The sequence below is a fragment of the Penicillium angulare genome (genome assembly GCF_028827245.1).
Source record: "Penicillium angulare strain IBT 27051 chromosome Unknown utg000003l_segment0_segment0, whole genome shotgun sequence".
Lineage (NCBI taxonomy): Eukaryota > Fungi > Ascomycota > Eurotiomycetes > Eurotiales > Aspergillaceae > Penicillium > Penicillium angulare.
In genome coordinates this window covers 3252110-3271608 of record NW_026623162.1, presented here as the reverse complement: position 1 = coordinate 3271608, position 19499 = coordinate 3252110, and the positions used below count along the sequence as shown (strand labels likewise).

Sequence of the window (19499 nt, the reverse complement as noted above, 5' to 3'; positions counted from 1 at the left end):
CGTGTGCAAATATGAGGGACTATTCTCCATTGAGATAGAAGGAAAACCTTGGAAACTACTTCCTGCATTAACCGTCTGCCACCTGTGAACCTCCGGGTCGGTACCCTATAGCAGGTCGCGCTAATGAACACAATTACTCTGTGCGTTGTAAACTTAAGGACAACACCAATCCTTTCGTCTGACAGTGGCCCCGTTCACCCAGTTTTTCTTTTGACCGCTACGCAAATTCCCGCCGTATTGGGATTGGCAGCTCGGCCGGAGTGGAATCTAATCCAAACTAGCGGGACCATTTGTAACAAGGAACAGAGGCCTGGAGCATACACGCATAATCCCAGTCTGCTCATATACTGACCTCTGGCCACTCTGATATTTCTCTCAGGCCGAATCGTCTTTGACTCTCACGCCAGTTCGAAGTATCCGTGCATGAGCCGTCACACTTTTACCCGATTTCTTCCTCGATATCCTTGACCCATCAAAGCTCCACGCTAGTGATTCCATTCCTCCTTTCGGCAACTTTTTGCGGCCATGGACACCTGGTTGGCCTATGTGCCAAGTGGATCCTGGGATCCCCGCCTCGTGGCCACTTGGATCCTTGTAGCGTTCTTGGTGTTCATTCTGGTTACTGCATTTGCGCTGGTGTTTACATCTCGCCAATGGGCTAATGTCGGTTCCCCATTTTGCCCATTCTATCCAATTCATATCTGCTGGCGTGATCAATTAAGAAATTTGCTGGCTTTCGTCTTTTCTCTGGTATCAATCACTAATGCTGCTCGTTTGGTTAGGATGGTGTCCCGTTCGTAACGGGGAAAGGTCCACTATCAATTCTATATCAACACTATCGCTTCGTGATAAATGGACCAGACCTGATTAGACAAGGCTACTCCAGGTTCTCTGATGGGCTCTTCGAAATCCCTCGGACGTTTCGGCCCGGTCAAGTCATTCTATGCAAGCCTGAGCTTATTGAAGAACTAAGGAATTCATGGAGTTCGGTTGCTTCTCCTGAACCATGGATCGATCAATTGCTTCAGATCTCCCATGTGATGCCTGGTTATTTCCCCAAGGGCGGTGGCTGGCCTGCTATTGCGAAGACGACACCCGGTGTTATCCGGGGAACGGTATACAAGCAGTTGGAGCGGTATGTGCCTTCTATGAACGACGCCATTATTTCTCAATTGCAGAAAGTGAATTTAGAAGACGGCGGTAAGGGATTTTCTTTCTTCTCATTTTTGAATACGTGTACGAGATGTGCGTACTAATAGTTCATAATAGAATGTACTGTGAACTGCTTTGACTTTGCCTATTCAGTCGTAGTGCGCAGTGGTAGCTTCGCTATGGTTGGCGAGCGGTTGTCTCAGAATGAGGAATACCTGAAGGCCGTCAAGGATCATATCCTAGGGATGATCATGACTACTCGCGTTCAATTCTTGATTCCAGATTGTCTTAAAAAGTATGAAACACCATACTAACAACCTTGGAGGATGTCGATTACACTTTTCATTTCCATTTCCATACAAACTAACATGATAAAATAGGTACATTGGGGGCTTCATCAGCACATTGGCTACATTAGGCACACGCTGGAACATGAAATCCTCACGCAAGATATTATTAAAGCACTTCGATGCAAGGGCAGCCGAATACAAAATTGAAATCGCCAAAGGTTCCAGCGTGGACAGTAAGCAGGGTAATTCCGATACTTTGGAAAAGCCGGTAAGTGTTTTTATTTCGCCCAGGTTATGCAAAACCATGACAAGAACTTTCGAAGTCAATTGAATATTTCATACTGATGAATAAATATGCATACAGGTTGAGATCTTCAAATGGCTATACGAAAGCTCCATTGTTCGCCAGCGATGGAGTTACTCCGAAGTAATTGGAGAAATGCTCCTGCTCCAATTCGCATTCATCTATACAACTGCCTATGTGAGTGATCTATTACCAGATTTACTATAATTAAAATAGAAACTCATATTCTTATTCTTTTTAAGGGTCTATACGGCGCACTTGCCGAACTCTCTCGAAGACCAGAGTACATCTCCGCTCTCCGCGCAGAAGCGGAAACCATACTTTCTGAAATGGGCACCAGCGTCGCAGCCTGCAACCGCATGGTGCTAATGGACAGTTTTCTAAAGGAGTGCCAACGCCTGCATCCTCCTGCAGCCGGTATGTATATGCATCTGTACATTGAACCAGCATCATTGAAGCGTGAAGCTAAAAAAGAACATTGCCATTATAGTTTCTGCTCATCGTGTCTGCGTGACACCCCTCGCGTTATCAAATGGTACGTCAAGTCAAGTCGCCAATAATCTCCACATTCCATTCCACTTTGAATTCGAATCTCACCATGTCCTCGGGTCACAGGTATTGTCTTAAAGCCCGGAACGCACGTCGGTGTCCCGAGCGGCTGGATCCAGCGGTCAAGCAAATCATACACAGACCCAGAGATCTTTGATGGGTACCGATTCGTAAAGAAAGCCGCAGCTGGATCCCAAGACACCAGCCTCGTCGACCTAAGCCCCGACTACCTAGTCTTCGGAATGGGCGTACATGCCTGGTAAGTTCCCCTGCATTTGCATTTAAAGTCATGAGCCAGAGTCATTCCCATCCAATCCTTTCTACTATATCTGGCTCGGATTTATCTCTGGTCAATAAGCTGCATTTTTCGGGGAGATCCTTCAGCCCCATCTTTGCCCTGCTTTTAATTTCAACCGCACACGTGTATGTCTGTCAGCTAACTAGTCTTTGTTCGCATTGTAGTCCCGGCCGGTGGATGGCGAGTGCACTAATGAAGTTGGTCTTTGCTCATCTTATCAAGCAATTTGATATTCTGCCTGATTCAGCGACTGCACCATTGACTGGCTCCTTGTCTTTCGAGGAGTTCTATGTGCCAAATTTTGGGCTGAAATTGCGGTTGCGACGTAGAGAGTCAGAGAAATAGGTAATTATTCCTCTTTCTGTTAATATCTCTGCATTTCAGAGCTAGACACATTGGCATGGTTTTTTGGGTTTCGCATAATTTTTGATTTCGCATTTTGCATTTCGATCTATTGTTTTTGCATTTTCTCAGCGTTGAATGGACAAAGCGGACAGACAGTTTCAGTACATAGCGAAATTGATAAGCGATAAGCGATAAGATAACAGCCACTCTACAAAGTACCAATCGGACACGTCATGTTAGCCTTCCTCTTACACTGCTAAACCCCAGAATGACATCTTCACGCCCTCTTCTCATCCCACACAAGCGACCTCTATTCTCGTCCACGACAGGGAAAGATATAAACAAAAGCAAAACATCATGCAATAAGACAGTCGCCAAGGCTTTGAATTCTAGCGCGGTGGCAGCAGAAACACGCATGAAGAAACCCATTTCCTATCCCCTGCATAGTGATGAGAATGCAGATGAGGGCCAAGATGGAGATGAACTACAATATCTGAAGTCGGAGCCTATTGAAGTAGCATTTGCGATGGCCCCGCAGCCCTTCCTCGATCCTCCTACCTGGGAGGCGATGTTGAAACGGGCTCGAGACACGGCCAATGCTTCCAATAATACAGGGACGGGTAATCGACGAGATGATCATGGCTCTGTCGGTCCTTCTAGCTCCGAGACAGCAGATCAGCGCAGGCTAAGACGAGAAAGGGAAGCAGAGTATGGCTCTATGGCTATTCGAGGTCGGTCGAGTGTTAGTGGGAGGGGGAAACGAGTGAGAGGCAGGGGGTCCAGAGCTTAATATGAACTACATCTCAATCACCCCTGCAAGGTTGCTTTTATAGAACATCGATGGATGGTCATGATCAAAATGCCATGTATATACCCCAGAGAGCAGTAATGTAAATCGCAATGTATATGAAAATGAAAAGATTTAAGTGACACCAAACAAAAAACCCTAGTAGATATGTTCAAACCGGGCCAAATCAAATGCATGTCCAACGTAGCGCAGGGTAGAGCTTATGATACATCTTGAGGCCAGTGAGAAAGCTGGCACAACTTGCATAAGTCATTGAGTCATCATTGTGTGTCGTAAGTATCGTAGATCATCAGCAAACTTGAACCCCGTGCATGCAAAGAAGAAGGAAATTTCAGTGAAATCAAAGGCGCAAATCATTCAAGGTCGTTCGAGTGAAATCAACGTGCAGGTAAAAAAAAAGTCAAATCAAATCATCCTGACGTCTGGATAAAGGTCGTCATCATAAATATTACTTCCATCAGCTGAATCAAATCCAGTCAAAATATGTATCGTAAGGTGGCGTGAAACAGGCATCAGTGCGTTATCTCATGGGTGGCACTAGAAGCCACGTAAATAGGACCTCCAATGCTCTGCTTAAGAGTCTGTCGACGGGCTGCCCTTTTTCTCTCAACGCGTCTCTGACGCTGGCGTTGAAAGCGGTTTCGCATGTTGCGCAGGTTGAGGGATCTGAGACGGATCCCCAATCGAGATAGTACTCGGTACCGATTCTGATACAGGGGCGATCCGCTACGAAGAATGCCTCGATCCACCAAGCTAGCATTGCTGGCATTGTACTGGGCGACAGAAGGCATTCCGTTAAAGAGGCGTCTCATTTCAGGGCTTCGGCGAGCCAAGGATGGTGGACCTTCGATTATGATGCGTGACTGAGGAAGACCGAGAGAGTTGTTGACCAAATGTGCTTCATCGGGATTGGTAAGGCTCTGCCGAGCGGTGTTGCCTTTCTTAGGAGATGTTCCAGGAATGTCATCCCAGAACCCACGTGGACGCCACATTGGATGGAGTTGACTGTCAACATCCATTCCCGCCTTGCGATTCTTTGCTGATTTAACAGAAAGAGAGCGGAGGAGAGCATTGAAAGAATTTGACCGAGGGCGGCTAGCCCAGGTACGACGAGCTGATTCTTGCCGACGGCTTAATTCACCGCTCTCCTCAAGGCCATTACTATTTTCTCGCTGTACATGAGTAGGGAGGGGCGGCAGTGGTTTGGAAACAGGAGGCTTCGGTGGCGGGCGGGGATTCTTTAACGGAGACTCCACCGCAAGCATGGCGGGGTGGATGCGATTATCCGGAGTCTGTGGATTGGAAATGCCCCTGCTCATTTGATAAAACGCCTGGAGTGTGTGGGTTTCTGGTGCTGGTGGCATCCGTGGGTCAACCAAAAGCAGGGACCGGTTATTGTGTGCGAAAAGGCTAACAGCAGTGGCCTCTCGAATTTCTATAGGTCCTGGGGAAGACGAAGGAATCGACCATTGTGTGAAAGGCAAAGAGGGTGGTCGTAAAGTTGACATGTCATCATTGTTGTTCATTAAGATTGGCGGTGGTACCTTGGAAGGCTCTATACGAGCCGGACCCTGCCCGGGCCCATTGTTACCCAAGATGTTGTTACGAGGCGGTGACACTGGCTGATGCTCTCGACGCTTTTGAACCTCCAAGTCCATGGCCAGGGTGTGACTGCGCAAGCTTTCTGACGTAAGGGATGTAGCGCGAGAAGTTTTTCGACTTGTCGGCGCAGAAAGCGAGGAGCTGCGTGGTGGAATCACCGGTCGACCAAATGGCCGGCCTCTCGAATCTAGATCTGCAGATCGTGCCGATGCCGAATCAGACATGGTCCGTTTCTTTTGGCGTGGTACATTCACCGAGCTTGAGCCCTGGGATGATACTGGTGGTCGTCGACTGGAACGCTGAGACCCATGTTTCGAGGAAACTTGACTATTGGGTCCTGACTTGAGGGATGATCGTCTCTCTGGCACGACTACCACTGGAATTATATCGACTGAAGTACGAGGCGCGCTGCTGACAGTCTTGTCGGAGAAAGAGATGCCCGATGAAATACTTCGGCGATCCTGTTCTGAGATACGAGCGGCCTTGTGCACTAGGCGGTGCTGCGAGTCCACGTTTGATGTAGTCGAGGTGCGTTCAGATCTCGTGATAGGGGAGCTAGTAGAACGAAGAGAGCTACGTTTTTCTGAATGTCGCAACAACCGCTGGCCCCTCTTTGGAGAATCGATAATCATCGCTTCGACGGTAGAGGTTGTAGATAAGCCTGATAAGCGATGTGATTCTGCATCGCCCGCCTGTGAAGAAGTATCATAGGATGGCCATCCAATTTCATCTCGAAAGCGCTCCATAGAGGGAGTTTCAGTTAAGTCGTTAGTTTTGTGAACCCTATCCCGTAGGCTTTTTTCACGGATCAAAGAAGCATCTAGGTGTAGCACGTCCAGCGTGTCCTTTTCCGAATCTGGAGAAGCGTTCATTTGATCTCGGGTCTTTGGATGTTTCTTTCCAGTCGCAGGTGTTGGTGATGCCTCGCCCTGATTGGTCGCCCATTCTCCATTGCATGATTCAAATCCTGTTTCAGATGCTGTCTCACTGTGCTGCTGGGAAGCAGATGGAGGAGTATCTTTGGCGTAACTAAGCTTCGCAGGGTTTCCGTTAGACACACTTCGTTGCCAGGAAGAAGGTAACCTCGGTCGGCTCATCGTCTGTGGCAAATTCAAGGTCGTGCGAACAGGCGTATCAGTATCAGCATCCGAGATACTTTCGAAGGCGGTCTGAAAGGACTCTGCTCGCGATGAAGATGAATGGTGGACATGATTGAGTGGCGGTCGCTTGATCGAGTTCGTTCGTGGGGGTGTGACATCAGGTGTAGGTGGTTTAGAGGGCCGGCGCGGTGTCAACATTCCCGTGGTTTGAGCCTCGGGGCGTGAGTCGGTCCTTCGGGGAGTAAGTTCGTCCTCCGTGGTCTCATCATGAATCGCACCGGGCGGAGTTAACGGAGGAGCCGGCGCGGTAAGTGTCGCATTTTTGTCTGGTGAAACGGGTTGGACAACATCAATGGGGGTGACGATACCCCTCCGCGGGAGTGACTTGTGGGACTTCCGAGACGGTCGCTCAGGCGAATCCACCGAAGTGTTGTTCATCACCTCCACGCCAGGCATATCGAAGCTCCCGTCACAAGAAGGAAGGGGGAAATGAAGAAAACGTTAAATCGCTGTAGGAGAGAGAAAGAAAGAAAGAAAGGAGAGTGATGATAGGATCATGAAAGTCGTAAAAGGGGGCCAGACATGACCCATAAGTTTCAAAATATGAGATGTCAAAGACGGGTCCCGTTGAATTTCAAGCGTCAGTCGAGGGATGGATGGGTCGCATCGCGGGAAGGGCGATCAAGGACCCGTCAACTGGCTTGACGCAGATAATAGACTGCAAGGGAAGTGTATCACGGCTCGAGGTGACGATAGGAAAATATTCGCGATGTATGCAGAGAGATACGAAGATGCAAAATATGCAGACGCAGAGACGCTAAGTGTGCCTGGACACCGGTAAGGGTGGATGAGAGGGGGCTGGAAGGGAAGGAGCGACTTAGACAGCACAACCGAGGGCGAGAAGGAAGGAGCGTGGAAGCGAGTTGTTCGCTGGAGACCACGTCTACGTGCTAAGTATAGTTTAAGTGGATTCGCAGTCACAGAATCATAGTGTTGACTTTATTTGAGTTTTACAGAAAAAGGTCAAACGTCCTTAATCAAAAGGAACCGACATCTGGAATATGCTTGGTGAGATGTTCGGATGTGATTGGATTGTGACTGCATGGACCTACAATACGTACAGTAGTCGGTAGGTACCGTTGTGTGTACTTCTTACCGAGTTGAGATAGCGAGTTGAGATCAACAATATGAATGGTTAGGTAGAAGATATTCTATGTATCACATCAATGTTGGCTCGTACTGAAATATGATCCACCTGGGCACTGGGGAAAGGAGTCATGAGTATACCCTAAGCCTACCCCAGTCTACTCCGTACAGAGCCTTGCCGATGATCAGTGGACATAGATACCACTAATTAAACGACTCATGTACCTTTGACTGAGGTGCATGTGGAGAAACAACGGACGTTCCTGGATCAAACTTTTATTTTTGTTCTCTAGCTGTATACTCTGCATGGCTCTGTGGCTCATTCTTAGTCTGTTGCCTATTAGACACAGACACCCGTTTCAGGTCTCCTTGCATGTCGCATGTTTGTCGCATGTTTGACCCTTGGCAAAGGCAAGCCACACACACATTCCAGCTCAGTATCAGGTTCACATGAGAACCAATGACGAGCATTGAGGTAGCTTTTGATTGTTTATTTAATTTCCAAACGATCAAAAGAGATCCCGTTCATAGAATCCGCATTCGGGGTGTGGGCATGTGGCGAGAATGACCGGATGACGATATCAAAACTCCACCAAGAAGGTTGGAACCTTGATTAGCGGCCGGTCTTCTGGAATTCTGGGAATTGATAGGAAATTGTGGACATGGGGGGAGAAAGCTTTGGTACAACTTCAGATTGCATCCTGGACTAGTTCGTGCTGCAGACCTGTTCTATAGCAGGTTGTGATGGAGATGGCAAAATGTACAGTAGTTTGTAGGCGTACTCCGTACTCCCTCCTTGGCAACCTGACAAGTTGTGGGATAATTCGTCATCTGACTGAGATAAAATATGATCTAAGAAATGAGATCACATATAGTAACCAAACCCATGGTTTCTTGAGTCATAGGTAACAAGAGAATAACCGGATAGTATACCTAGGCACCTAGGTCAGTACTGTAAGAGGTGGTTGACTGATCTCAGGCATTCAGGTGTCGGCGGGGTACTTGTACAGTTCTCTCCGCAAACAAAAAATGCCACAATCCTAGAAAGATTAATCCAGGCCATCCGTATGATGCGAAGGAAATAAAAGTTCATTCATTTACATTTAATCTACATTAGTGGATCAGTGGCGGGAAACATGACGTTTTGAACCGAAGATGGGAAAGTTGGCCATGACCTTTGATTGTGCTTGGTAACAAACCAAGATGACATCGCCCCGATGATCATCAGGCATCGTCGTCATAGGCTTTTTTTTTCTTTTCCTTTTCTCCTTTTTCTCCAGAGAAATTCAACCTCGATTTTTTTCAGTTTCTCAATTTCTTCGTTTTGTTCCCTTTTCCCGTGACCCAGACCTCTCTATCCTTCTCTTAGGGAGTGTGTTATCATCTATTTTCTTACTGCTTAAACTTCCCCCCTCCACATTACAACCCCCAACCCCTCCCTCGGGCGCATTCGGCCGTGACGTTTCTTACTCCCCCCCCCCCCCCCCCGCCCCTTTTGTCATTATTAAAAAGGCCCTTGTCACTTCCTAATCACTTGCCTGTCATGAGCACCATCCAAAACATCAAGAACTTTATCCGGCATGGGAAACAAGCTCGCCTCGTGACCCCTCATTCCGAACCAACCACCGACGTATCCACCATCCACGCCGAACAGCAACCACACCCCCAGGGTCAATTCGCCCCTGCACTTGGCTCCTTCGACCCCGAATTACGAGGAAATGGTCCTGCCGCGGTGCAGCATAAATCAGAAGCTGAAGTGCGCCGTGATCGCTCAATGGACATTGAAAGATTGGTACAAGAGGAGAACATGAGCCGATCCAAGATGCCTAAATATCCAGGGCTGGATCGATGGATCTTGATCGAGAAGATGGGCGATGGCGCTTTCAGCAATGTCTATCGAGCCAAGGATTCCACAACAGAATTTGGAGAAGTCGCAATTAAGGTCGTGCGGAAATTTGAAATGAACAGCAATCAGGTAGGCTGGCCTGGTGGTCTTGATTTCCTTTCTTATCTACTCTTTTCCCCGTTATTTTTACTTTTCTCGCATGTGTCAACAAATTTCAGTTCTGCTATTTCTCTCAGTTTTGGCTGTCTGATGGTGAACTGCGATCTTGACTCCACGGGGGAAAGAGGAGAGATGGTTCCCACAGGAACTTTGCCAATGTCTTCTCTGTAGTCCGATCCTCTTCATCCAAGCGTCAAAAAGGTCCCCAAGGCTGCAGAGGTGCGCAGATCGGATTCTCCTAAGACCATGACTTCCACTCCCACGACAATGTTGACTTGTTACACTGCCGCGCTCTTTCCTAACGTCGCATCTTCACTACGTTTCTGTTGCTAACTTCTGTCTCTTTTTCTAGCGCGCAAACATTCTCAAGGAAGTTCAAATCATGCGAAACCTCGATCACCCGAATATCGTCAAATTGATTGATTTCTCTGAATCCCGCCAATACTACTATATCATCCTGGAGCTCTGCCCTGGTGGCGAACTCTTTCACCAGATCGTGCGATTGACCTATTTTAGCGAAAATCTGAGCCGTCATGTTATTTTACAAGTTGCAAAGGCTATCGAATACCTCCATGAGACATCTGGTGTCGTGCATCGGTTCGTTTGTGAAGCTCCCGGTGCCATATATTGATAGACTAACGAAAATTATATAGCGATATCAAACCAGAGAACCTATTGTTCTACCCCACCCCATTTGTCCCTAGCAAAAACCCGAAATCTCAACAGCCAGGCGACGAGGAAAAGGAAGACGAGGGAGAGTTTACGCCCGGGCATGGCTCCGGTGGCATCGGCCTAATCAAGATCGCCGACTTTGGTCTATCAAAAGTCATTTGGGACAGCCAAACCATGACTCCCTGCGGAACTGTTGGATATACTGCGCCGGAGATCGTCAAGGACGAGCGATATTCGAAGAGTGTGGATATGTGGGCCATGGGCTGTGTGCTCTACACCCTTCTATGCGGTTTCCCCCCTTTCTACGATGAGAGTATCCAGGTTCTCACAGAAAAAGTGGCGAGAGGTCAATATACATTCCTGTCGCCGTGGTGGGATGATATTTCAAAATCCGCTCAAGACTTAATTTCGCATTTGTTGACTGTCGATCCCGAGAAACGATACACAATCACCGAGTTCCTCGCTCATCCTTGGATCCGCGGAACGGATGAAGAGACCTCTGCTGCCGCCGATGCTCCTCCTCTGGCAACTCCAATGGGTCCAGTCCGCCAAAGCGGAGACCATCTCGACCCGATGGGCGCCGACCAAGCTCCATACCAACCTGCCAGTTCCCGACTTCTGGATATTCCCTCCGCCACCGGCTCAGATCGTCGCATGGATTTCCGCTCACCAGCTGCATTCAACTTACGTGAGGTCTTTGATGTTGGTTATGCTGTTCACCGACAAGAGGAGGAAGGCAAACGTCGCCGGCATCAACGACAGGCAGCCCGCAGTAACCCTACCGCTGGTTTTCAGACCGCTCTTGGTTCTCTTAATGAAGATTATGATGACGACCTCGACTATAAAGAGGCCACCGATGCTACCGGACAACCACCGGCCAAGGTTGTTAAAGCTACTGGTCAGCCGGGGGAAATGGCTGGCATGGAAGCCAAACTCCGATCCACAAATCTTGGTACACAAAGTAGTGCCGCCCAGGCCCGGCAAGCCCATCGACAACCTCGTCAACAGCAAGGCTACGGTCAACACGACGCTAAAGTTGCAGCTGCAGCTAAGAGCTCTATCGGACGTAGAGCTCAGCAACCATTCGAGCTCACTTTGGACGGTGCCACACTGTTGGAAAAACGCACCCGACGGAATCAAGGACAACCAGTCGCCTAAACATGAAAACCTGCCTCTACTTATTGTCAGCATATTTCGAAAACGAAAAGAAATTATGCCCCCTCGATCCTTTGACTTATGGTCCTACCGATCTTCCTTAATGAGCGATATGTTTCACGATCTCTCTCGTTATGATTTTCTTCCACCTCTCCCATATACAAACGACTCTCTCCTTCCTCTCCATTCATATGTGCCGATAAATAACCTCTGATTACTTTCCCTCCTTACATCTTCGTTTCTCTTTCATTCGCGTCTTCCATTTTCTCTAATATTCTTTTTATTCCTCACTTGTCTATGCATGTCATGCGGATATTCCAGCGAAGAAGAGCATACATACTTTATTTGACTGGTTCTGGTATCTTGGATAGGCGAGGGAATGGGGTTTTCACCGGTGAACATGGTTACTGATTTTCATTTGCGATTTTTTTTGCTTTTTTCGACCTGGCCTGGAGTTGGTTGTTTTATGTGTCATCTTAGGGATTTTACATTTTAAGGACTTACTTATTCTTTTCTCTTATCTTGCTTCTGCTCTGGCTTGAGGGACAGCCAAATGCAATCACTTCGTTTTCTGGCCAAGTCCATATCTTGTGGACTTGGTAATCTGATTTGAATAACGCTTGTCTCCAACGGTTTTTTAGACAAGTATTTTTTGTATGTTAATAGGCTGAACAAATCTCATTGGATCAATTCGATCAAGATGCTGCCATCGTAGATTTGCAATAATCCAAATTGCTTTAAGGTAGCGGGTGTACTATGGTGAGGCCGGTTCGCAACTTTAGAGGGCGAGTCGGCGCTTCGCCGCCCGCCTCCAGCACCACCTAGGCATCGCACTCACCTACCTAACACCGTTGCATAGTCAATATCAACCGGTCCTGGTGCTTGACACCTGTTCAACAGCCATTCCCTTTAAGCTCGCCTACCTTTCTCAAGACCTGGTTGCATCGACTGCTAACCAAAATCCTGAGATCCTCCTCTCCTGTGATTTCAATACCTTCCGTTCTTTTGAACGTCACTTTCTAGATCTGATCTATGTCCCATCTTCAGTATGTTGACGGAAGAGGGTGTCGGCAGCCAACGAGCTGGCAACTACGCTTGTGATGCGAAGACCGACCCAGATGATAACCATGGCAGCCTTCGTAATCTATGGGTACCATTTTTTCTCCATCGCTCGACTATGATTATATTCCTGCTTAGTTCTCTGTCAATGTTGGGTGCACTCATTGCCCTTTATGTTGTCACTCGGCATGAAGGTCACAGCCATGGAATCAAGACAGATAGATGGTGATCGGTACTATCATCTATAGACATATGGACCGACTGCAGGTATGACTCGGAGGTTTCAATTTCAGAAATATCAAGCGCTCTTCTGATAAATGATAGGGACAAAAGAGGTTCTGCCCAAGAGTCCATGTAGTATCTCGTCGATTGCTGGTCTGGTTGTGGGATCACAATTCCTGAAAACCATGAAAGACACAGAATGCTGTATTGATAAAGAGTTAAAGGAGAAGGGACGGTTTGAGAGCTCATTCTCGATGGAATGGTGGAAATTTGGACCTGATATCATGACCAGTCGACCTAATAGCGCCGGTCCAGTCTCGAGTGCTTCTGAATCTTCTAATCTCAACGATAGTAAGACTCGGGATGAAAGTGGTTCGAGGGCTGAAAGTCATTTGACAGCAACTACTCACTCTACGACACATAGTTGTTCGGCTGAAGAAAAAGTCAGAACACTGACAAGATTTGGTATTGATATGGATGAGAGCACGCCGTTGCTAGATCATGTGCAGCGAATTTCAGTCAATGGTCGGTGATTTTGGATGCTATCATGGCTTAGGCTTTGATGTCCGTGTTAGTACTCATATCCAATATAACCCCACCCCTAAGGGCCCGTACAATCTAGAATGTATTTCAGCTATCAGCTATGTCTTAACAAGTCCCACAACGATATCAGCTTGCGAATACCCTATGTATCTTTATTTAAAAATCCGAACCAAGATTTCGATCCTAACCTTTGAGATAAGTGGGTTATATACAAGTATTCGATATGAATTCAAATTCGTGGGACACGGAATTATTCCGATATTCCTTGTCCCCCCGCACCAAAAATCTCGTTCTGCAGTATGGATAGTTGTACTGTTCGGTCACATTAGGCAATGCTGTGCACCAGCTTACCTTATGTCAGTACTTTTATTCCGGCCTTTCATTCCGCCCCTGGGGCTGTTGAGAGCGGGGGTACATGGAAATCATATAACTGGGGATATTCTCCGAATCTCTCGGTTTGGAGTAAATAACACGCAAGCCCTGTGGTAATCATCGATCGCTTTGATTTCATTGCGTTACCACAATGTTCTCTTCAACAGACTCAAGCAACTCAGTTGCTTACTACAATGGTAGAGTCTATACTATCAACGAAAAGCAGCCTTGGGCAGAAGCTTTTATCGTTTCAGCAGCAGGTATTATCGAGGCAATTGGCTCAGAAAAGGATATCCTACAATTAGCATCCTCAAGAGGTCTTATCAAATATGAGCTGGCCCAGAAGTTCGTGATGCCAGGTATTCATGATGCCCATACTCACCTTTTAATCGCGAGCATGCAAGCATTAAATGAGTCCTCAATTGGATTTGATTCGGGCGCCGAGAACATTGGCGACAGAATCAAACATGGCGTATGCGCCTGTTCATATCATAATGTTACTGGCGACTGGGTGATTGGAAACTTCTATCAGGCCAGCTTTTTCCCAAACGGTATCCCTGATCGTAAATATCTGGACGCCAATTACCCGGACACACCAGTCCTTGTGCGTGAGGTTTCTTGCCATCGTATTCTTCTCAATACAGCGGGATTGAAGAAAGCGGGAATCGATCCTACCAATGCCATTGATCCCGTGGGGGGCTTTTATATCCGTCGCCCTGATGGAAGTCTTACTGGGGAAGTCGCGGAAAACGCGATGAGCCAAGTCTTTTCCAAGCTTCCCATTCCGCCACTGTCTCATGCCAAACGGGCTCTGCAGTTCGGAATTAACATGTGTCATCGGTACGGTATCACGTCTTGTCAAGAAGCATCTGCGAATTCGACGTATCTCCATGCCTTGAAAGAACTGGAACAAGAAAATCAGTTGGCCCTCGATGTGTATACTCATATTGTCTGTGCTCCAGAGACATTTGCAATGGAGTCGAGTGAGAGTCTTTCGGCGTTGCTGGATGTCTCAGAGGGCTTTCGCAGCAAACATGTGCATACTAATTTTGTCAAGTTCTGGCTTGATGGTGCCCCATTACCGCCACAGTTCACGCAATGTGATCTAGATCCTGCTGGAGTCCCCGAGAAAAGGAACGTAGTCATTGGATGGGACTTTCTTGAAGTGGCGGTGGAGAAGTATGATGCACGCGGAATGACATGTAAACTGCATGTCGCAGGTGAAGGCTCTGCTCGCGGTGCATTGGACGTTTTGGAAAAAGTTCGACAAAAGAATCCTAACGGCCCGAGGCATGAATTGGCGCACTGCAGTGCAGTTCATCCAGGTCAGTCTTTTACTTTGCTTTCGTCTCAACTAAGCTAGACTTTGGCTAATTTGACGTTGATTCAGATGACGTTCCTCGCTTTGTCAAAAGCCGTATCACGGCTGAAATGTCCCCTGCTATATTCCATGAGCCCGTCGTCCAAGAAATTCCACATCTACTAAAATGGCCCTTCAACGACGTTTTACAGAGTGGTGCTCAAATGACAATCGGTTCCGACTGGTTATTGCCCGAAACGCCAAGCTTATTCGATGCGTTGGCAGCCATCGTGGAGAAAGTGGAGTTCTTCCCGGGTGGTAAAAGAAGTACAGCTTTAGCAGAGGGGAAGAGCCGAAAGGAACGCGGAGGTGAGATTCTCTGTAGAGTTATCTCTCTCGGTGGCGCCGAGGCAGTCGGAGCCGAGACAAGAAGTGGGAGCCTTGAAGTGGGCAAGGTGGCTAATTTCATAGCTCTCGATCAAGACCTGAGTAAGGGTGAGTTCTCGGGGGCAAACGTCTTGAAGACATGGTTTGAGGGACGGATAGTGTACGATGCCAGTTTTGGTGGCAAGTCTGTATCTACCGATTCTGGCAGTAAGTTATGATTTAATGTGCATAGTATCTTGAATAATGACTCAGATGTACATCTATGTATAAATCCGTGGGTTTCCATTCAGTTTTGGAACTGTTCCGACAATGCCGAACTTACACCGAGGAGTAAAAGGATATATGGGAAGTACCGTACCGCTGGATCGCCCTTGCGTCCATGTGGTAGATACTATTTGAATTTTATGAAACACTCAACCTATCATTGATCAGATTATCAGAGTGCGGTACAAAGTTTCCCGCGGGGAAGATTCATGCTTGGTAATTAATTACCAATCTATATGATTTTTTTGCTCTTTTCCTCTAAATCTTCGGTCCGGATAGGCCTATCTTGGGAAGATATGGTCGGCAGGACTGCCCTACCATTCTAAGTATAAAATCACCGCTGATATACTCCGTACACCATACTCTCGGGTGACGGCGAATTACTCAAAGCAGTTTAGCCCGCCTCATTCAGCTTAGCGTGTCTTGGTGTTCAGGAACCTCCGTGCGTGTCTATAAAGTCCTCCTCATCACCGCGACGATTTTTGGTTGTTATTTCGCTCTTCGCTCTTCTTTTCTTACTATCTAACTCCGTATGCATACACTGCTACCGGGCAGCCTCTGTGAGGCATTTTTGCCATTGATCTAGGTCGCCGAGCCCCGCCCCCTCCCCGTCACCGGCGCGAGTATGGGGAGAGGAGTGCGGTCTTGCCTATAACAGATACCAGATTCCCCGGCCTTTTCAACGGGAATCAACACACTTCAATCTTCTATTTTCTTGTGTATTTAGCTCCAATTCCAAGATTTACGCTCAAAAATAGCTTCCTATTATAACCTATATCAACAGGTCATGAGTCCGAGATAGCCAGAGCAGCAGAACTTTGCAATCTTGTGCGGTTTGGATGTACGTACCCAAATTCGATCATCAAGATGACCAACGCTTGACGCATGAAAATGCAAGTTGGAAACGAATTATGTTTCAGCAGCCCTCTCGATCTTGCATCGGAGTAGTCGAAAAGCAAGGATTTGTGATTGACCGCCCTTCATATACCGAGCTTATGGTGCATACCAAGCACGGACACTTGAAATTAGGGTATGTGTTGACCCCTTATGTCACTTCCAGGGCTCCTCGTCTCGATGAGATATTAGCACGTTTGCATTTCCATTTTGAAGATGGGATAATATGGCTAGGACATGACCCTCACCCAAATATCAAAGAATACCCACGTTCTTACAGATCGTGGCTAGAAAACGGTGAGCGCCCATTGTATGGAGAATTACCGAAGAGTCAAATCAAGTACGCTGTTTCAAAATATCTGCGGGACTGCGATGGTATTTTCTTCACCCAGGATATCGATGGTACTCGAGACTTGGAAACTGGCCTATGCAGGACCGTTACGGGTATGGTTTTTGATAGGTGGCTAAGAACTCTCCACTATAAGCTGGTCTCTGGATATACATGTCTTCCAGTGCCAGCCACATAAGCTCCTCCATCTATCAAGATGAGCCGAGCAAAACTGAACATCAGCATGATGATCCTATAGTCAATTTCTAGCTCTAGCACTACTAGTACAAAATGTACTAGTATCCTTATAGTATGTCCTCTACTAATACATATTATAGCGGGGGGACCAGCGGCGTGACTAGTAATCAGGCTTATGTATATAAGACATGTTGAGATAGTAAAGAATGACATTGATGGTAGCTAGTAGCTACAGAGTTTACAACTTGATCACCACTTCAACTTCTTCAAATACTCAGGACCTACTACATATCGACCAGTCTTGGATAACGCATTCTGATTGTGCCTTTCAAGCTTGAACGCAACCATACCACCACCATCATACTAGGATGACAAAGAAGGGAACCGAAAGTGAGAAGAAAAACTTAGCGAGGACAAAAAATAGAAGAAAACGAAAGAAAAACGAGAAAAAACATAGGTAGAGACCCACTGGCATCAGTTCAGACCTTGGAATGTCCAAATGTCTTTGGCAATTCGAATCAGTCTCTCGCTCTGAATTGTCAGATCATGCTCATTGGAATCGGCATTGCATGGTCTCTGAAATACAAGAGAAAATTTGAGGTGAAGAGGGGAACCACGAATGTTGACCTCGCCGTTTTTGGATCGAGTTATAATAATGTGTTGGGCGTGACTGGTAATTTCCCGTGAATTGACAGTCTGCCTCTCCCAGAGATCGAGAACAAGCCTTGGGTTACGATCGAGCTTACATGTGATGCAAACTTTCGCATCACCCTTTTGACGATCTAGCCACCAGCGGGCATTCTCTTCCAGACTGGGAAGGCTTTGAGTGTTTCCAATCTCCAGAATGAGGGAAGGTCTTCCTGGATCGGATTGAGAGGGGGCTTCTTTGGGCCCATATGATGCATCGGGTACTTTGATTTCATTCGAGTCGTTTTTAGCTGCCACTCCAGAGCCGCCAAATCCCCTAATCGAGTCTTCTAGGTTCATAGTTATGAGCCATCGCCAAACCGGCTTCTCTAGCTCAGTCGTAGCATTCGCGTGTTCGGATAGAGGTGCCATCGTGATTAGAATGTTTTGACGGAAAAAGGAAAATCTGAGTCGATTGTCCTCAGCGAGGAAGTCTTTCTGGAAAGTATCTTGGTCAATATAGAAAATGGCGTTCGGAGTCGGATTTGACAAAAATCTTGTGAGCTTCCGTGGATTTAGGCCTGAATCGGGTTTGCGGTCACAAGGGAAGTAATCTTCATCGACTTGGAGGCTTGGGATGTCTCGTTGAGTCGAAGCAATGGTTCCTTCCAAAATTGGATGTTTTGATTTTCCTCTTTTCGGAGACTTTGCACTCCTGAGTTCGAATGTTTTACTAGAAGCAGTAGAGTGTGAAGTGCTACGCATGACGGACTGACTCTCTAGTCCAGAGGCGCAGTGGATTTTGTTCAAGTCGCAATAAAGATCTCGAGTCATGTTGAAACCATAAAGTTGATCAAGTTCTTCAAGCCGCTTTTGATATCGGGGATAGCTGGTTTGATCAAGGTGCTTGAGCTTATGCCACTGGCCGTTATATCGTTGGACCAGAGCGTCATTAAGTTCGGTATAGCGAAGATACTCATTATGGCAGATCTCTTGAAACTGCTGGCATCCCTTGTATAAATATCGCGGAATACAAGAGTCGAGATCATTTACAGATCGCTCATAGTAGGGCTTGAAAAGCTGTGGCTGAGGGATAGACATTTTGGCTCAGACTGCATGTAAGCACCTAGGCTTTTTGGGCATATAATGGCAGTGTGTTCATTAGAATAATTTGTCTAGGTACTGATTCAATGTTGGACTCCAACAAGTGTCTGTGCTCATCGAATGACTTCAAGAAAAATTCAAAATGCTCATATCATATGTACCAGAGTAATTATTGAAACTTTGGAGCTGCGATATAGCATTACTTCATTATGAGTCGTGTCAGCGGGCGTCACTAACCTTCACATAGGGTGTTACTACTAACCGTACCTCCGCGTATTTCTAGACCGCCCGCGTTCTAGTACGCCCCAGCGAAATGCAATCCCCACCGAAATGTAATCAGTTATCTTTTATATGACTTTATCATACAAAAGATACTGTCACAGGCCAGTGCCCGGTATAAGGTCACGTATACTACGTGACTATAACAAACTAACACGCAGAATACCTACTTAGTAATTCTCTTTTCAAGCTTTTTATACATAGTTTGTGGCCTAGCTCATTTGAATATAAATTCTGCTTCAGCCCTTCACAGATACCTAGATTTTTAATTTTTTTAATTCATAATTTTGTAATAAAAATTATTGAAAACTTGATAAATTATAAAATATAAGGATTTATTATTCTTTAAATTATCTAGTTCTTTTATTTTCAAATATAAATTTATTATTTATGATAGATTTATCTGTTAAAAAAGGGTTTCCTATAGTAAATTTTACTATAGGAAAAATTCATATATTAATATGTTAATTAATAAAAATTGTCACGGGCCAATGCC

General features: G+C 46.5%; 7 protein-coding genes across 7 annotated transcripts; 5 read left to right on the top strand and 2 right to left on the bottom strand.

The window, feature by feature from the left end:
- Positions 1–525: 525 nt before the first annotated feature.
- Positions 526–2938, top strand: N7478_003366 (cytochrome P450; the record flags this gene model as incomplete). Its single annotated transcript, XM_056919580.1, has 8 exons — positions 526–663; positions 783–1200; positions 1270–1447; positions 1533–1710; positions 1807–1923; positions 1989–2163; positions 2362–2554; positions 2758–2938. 8 exons carry the CDS (start codon positions 526–528, stop codon positions 2936–2938), a joined length of 1578 nt encoding a protein of 525 aa, XP_056782738.1.
- Positions 2939–3206: 268 nt separating this feature from the next.
- Positions 3207–3792, top strand: N7478_003365 (uncharacterized protein; the record flags this gene model as incomplete). The annotated part of the gene is made up of 2 exons (XM_056919579.1): positions 3207–3680; positions 3772–3792. 2 exons carry the CDS (start codon positions 3207–3209, stop codon positions 3790–3792), a joined length of 495 nt encoding a protein of 164 aa, XP_056782737.1.
- Positions 3793–4258: 466 nt separating this feature from the next.
- Positions 4259–6904, bottom strand: N7478_003364 (uncharacterized protein; the record flags this gene model as incomplete). Its single annotated transcript, XM_056919578.1, has 1 exon — positions 4259–6904. The coding sequence occupies one exon, from the start codon at positions 6902–6904 to the stop codon at positions 4259–4261; it is 2646 nt and encodes an 881-aa protein (XP_056782736.1).
- A 2233-nt stretch (positions 6905–9137) lies between these two features.
- On the top strand, positions 9138–11429 carry N7478_003363 (serine/threonine-protein kinase; the record flags this gene model as incomplete). Its single annotated transcript, XM_056919577.1, has 4 exons — positions 9138–9569; positions 9771–9818; positions 9952–10196; positions 10253–11429. The coding sequence occupies 4 exons, from the start codon at positions 9138–9140 to the stop codon at positions 11427–11429; spliced, it is 1902 nt and encodes a 633-aa protein (XP_056782735.1).
- Positions 11430–12474: 1045 nt separating this feature from the next.
- N7478_003362 (uncharacterized protein) lies at positions 12475–13240 on the top strand (the record flags this gene model as incomplete). Its single annotated transcript, XM_056919576.1, has 2 exons — positions 12475–12565; positions 12810–13240. 2 exons carry the CDS (start codon positions 12475–12477, stop codon positions 13238–13240), a joined length of 522 nt encoding a protein of 173 aa, XP_056782734.1.
- Positions 13241–13773: 533 nt separating this feature from the next.
- Positions 13774–15527, top strand: N7478_003361 (amidohydrolase; the record flags this gene model as incomplete). Its single annotated transcript, XM_056919575.1, has 2 exons — positions 13774–14947; positions 15013–15527. 2 exons carry the CDS (start codon positions 13774–13776, stop codon positions 15525–15527), a joined length of 1689 nt encoding a protein of 562 aa, XP_056782733.1.
- A 1940-nt stretch (positions 15528–17467) lies between these two features.
- On the bottom strand, positions 17468–18721 carry N7478_003360 (uncharacterized protein; the record flags this gene model as incomplete). Its single annotated transcript, XM_056919574.1, has 1 exon — positions 17468–18721. One exon carries the CDS (start codon positions 18719–18721, stop codon positions 17468–17470), a length of 1254 nt encoding a protein of 417 aa, XP_056782732.1.
- Between the last annotated feature and the right edge of the window lie 778 nt (positions 18722–19499).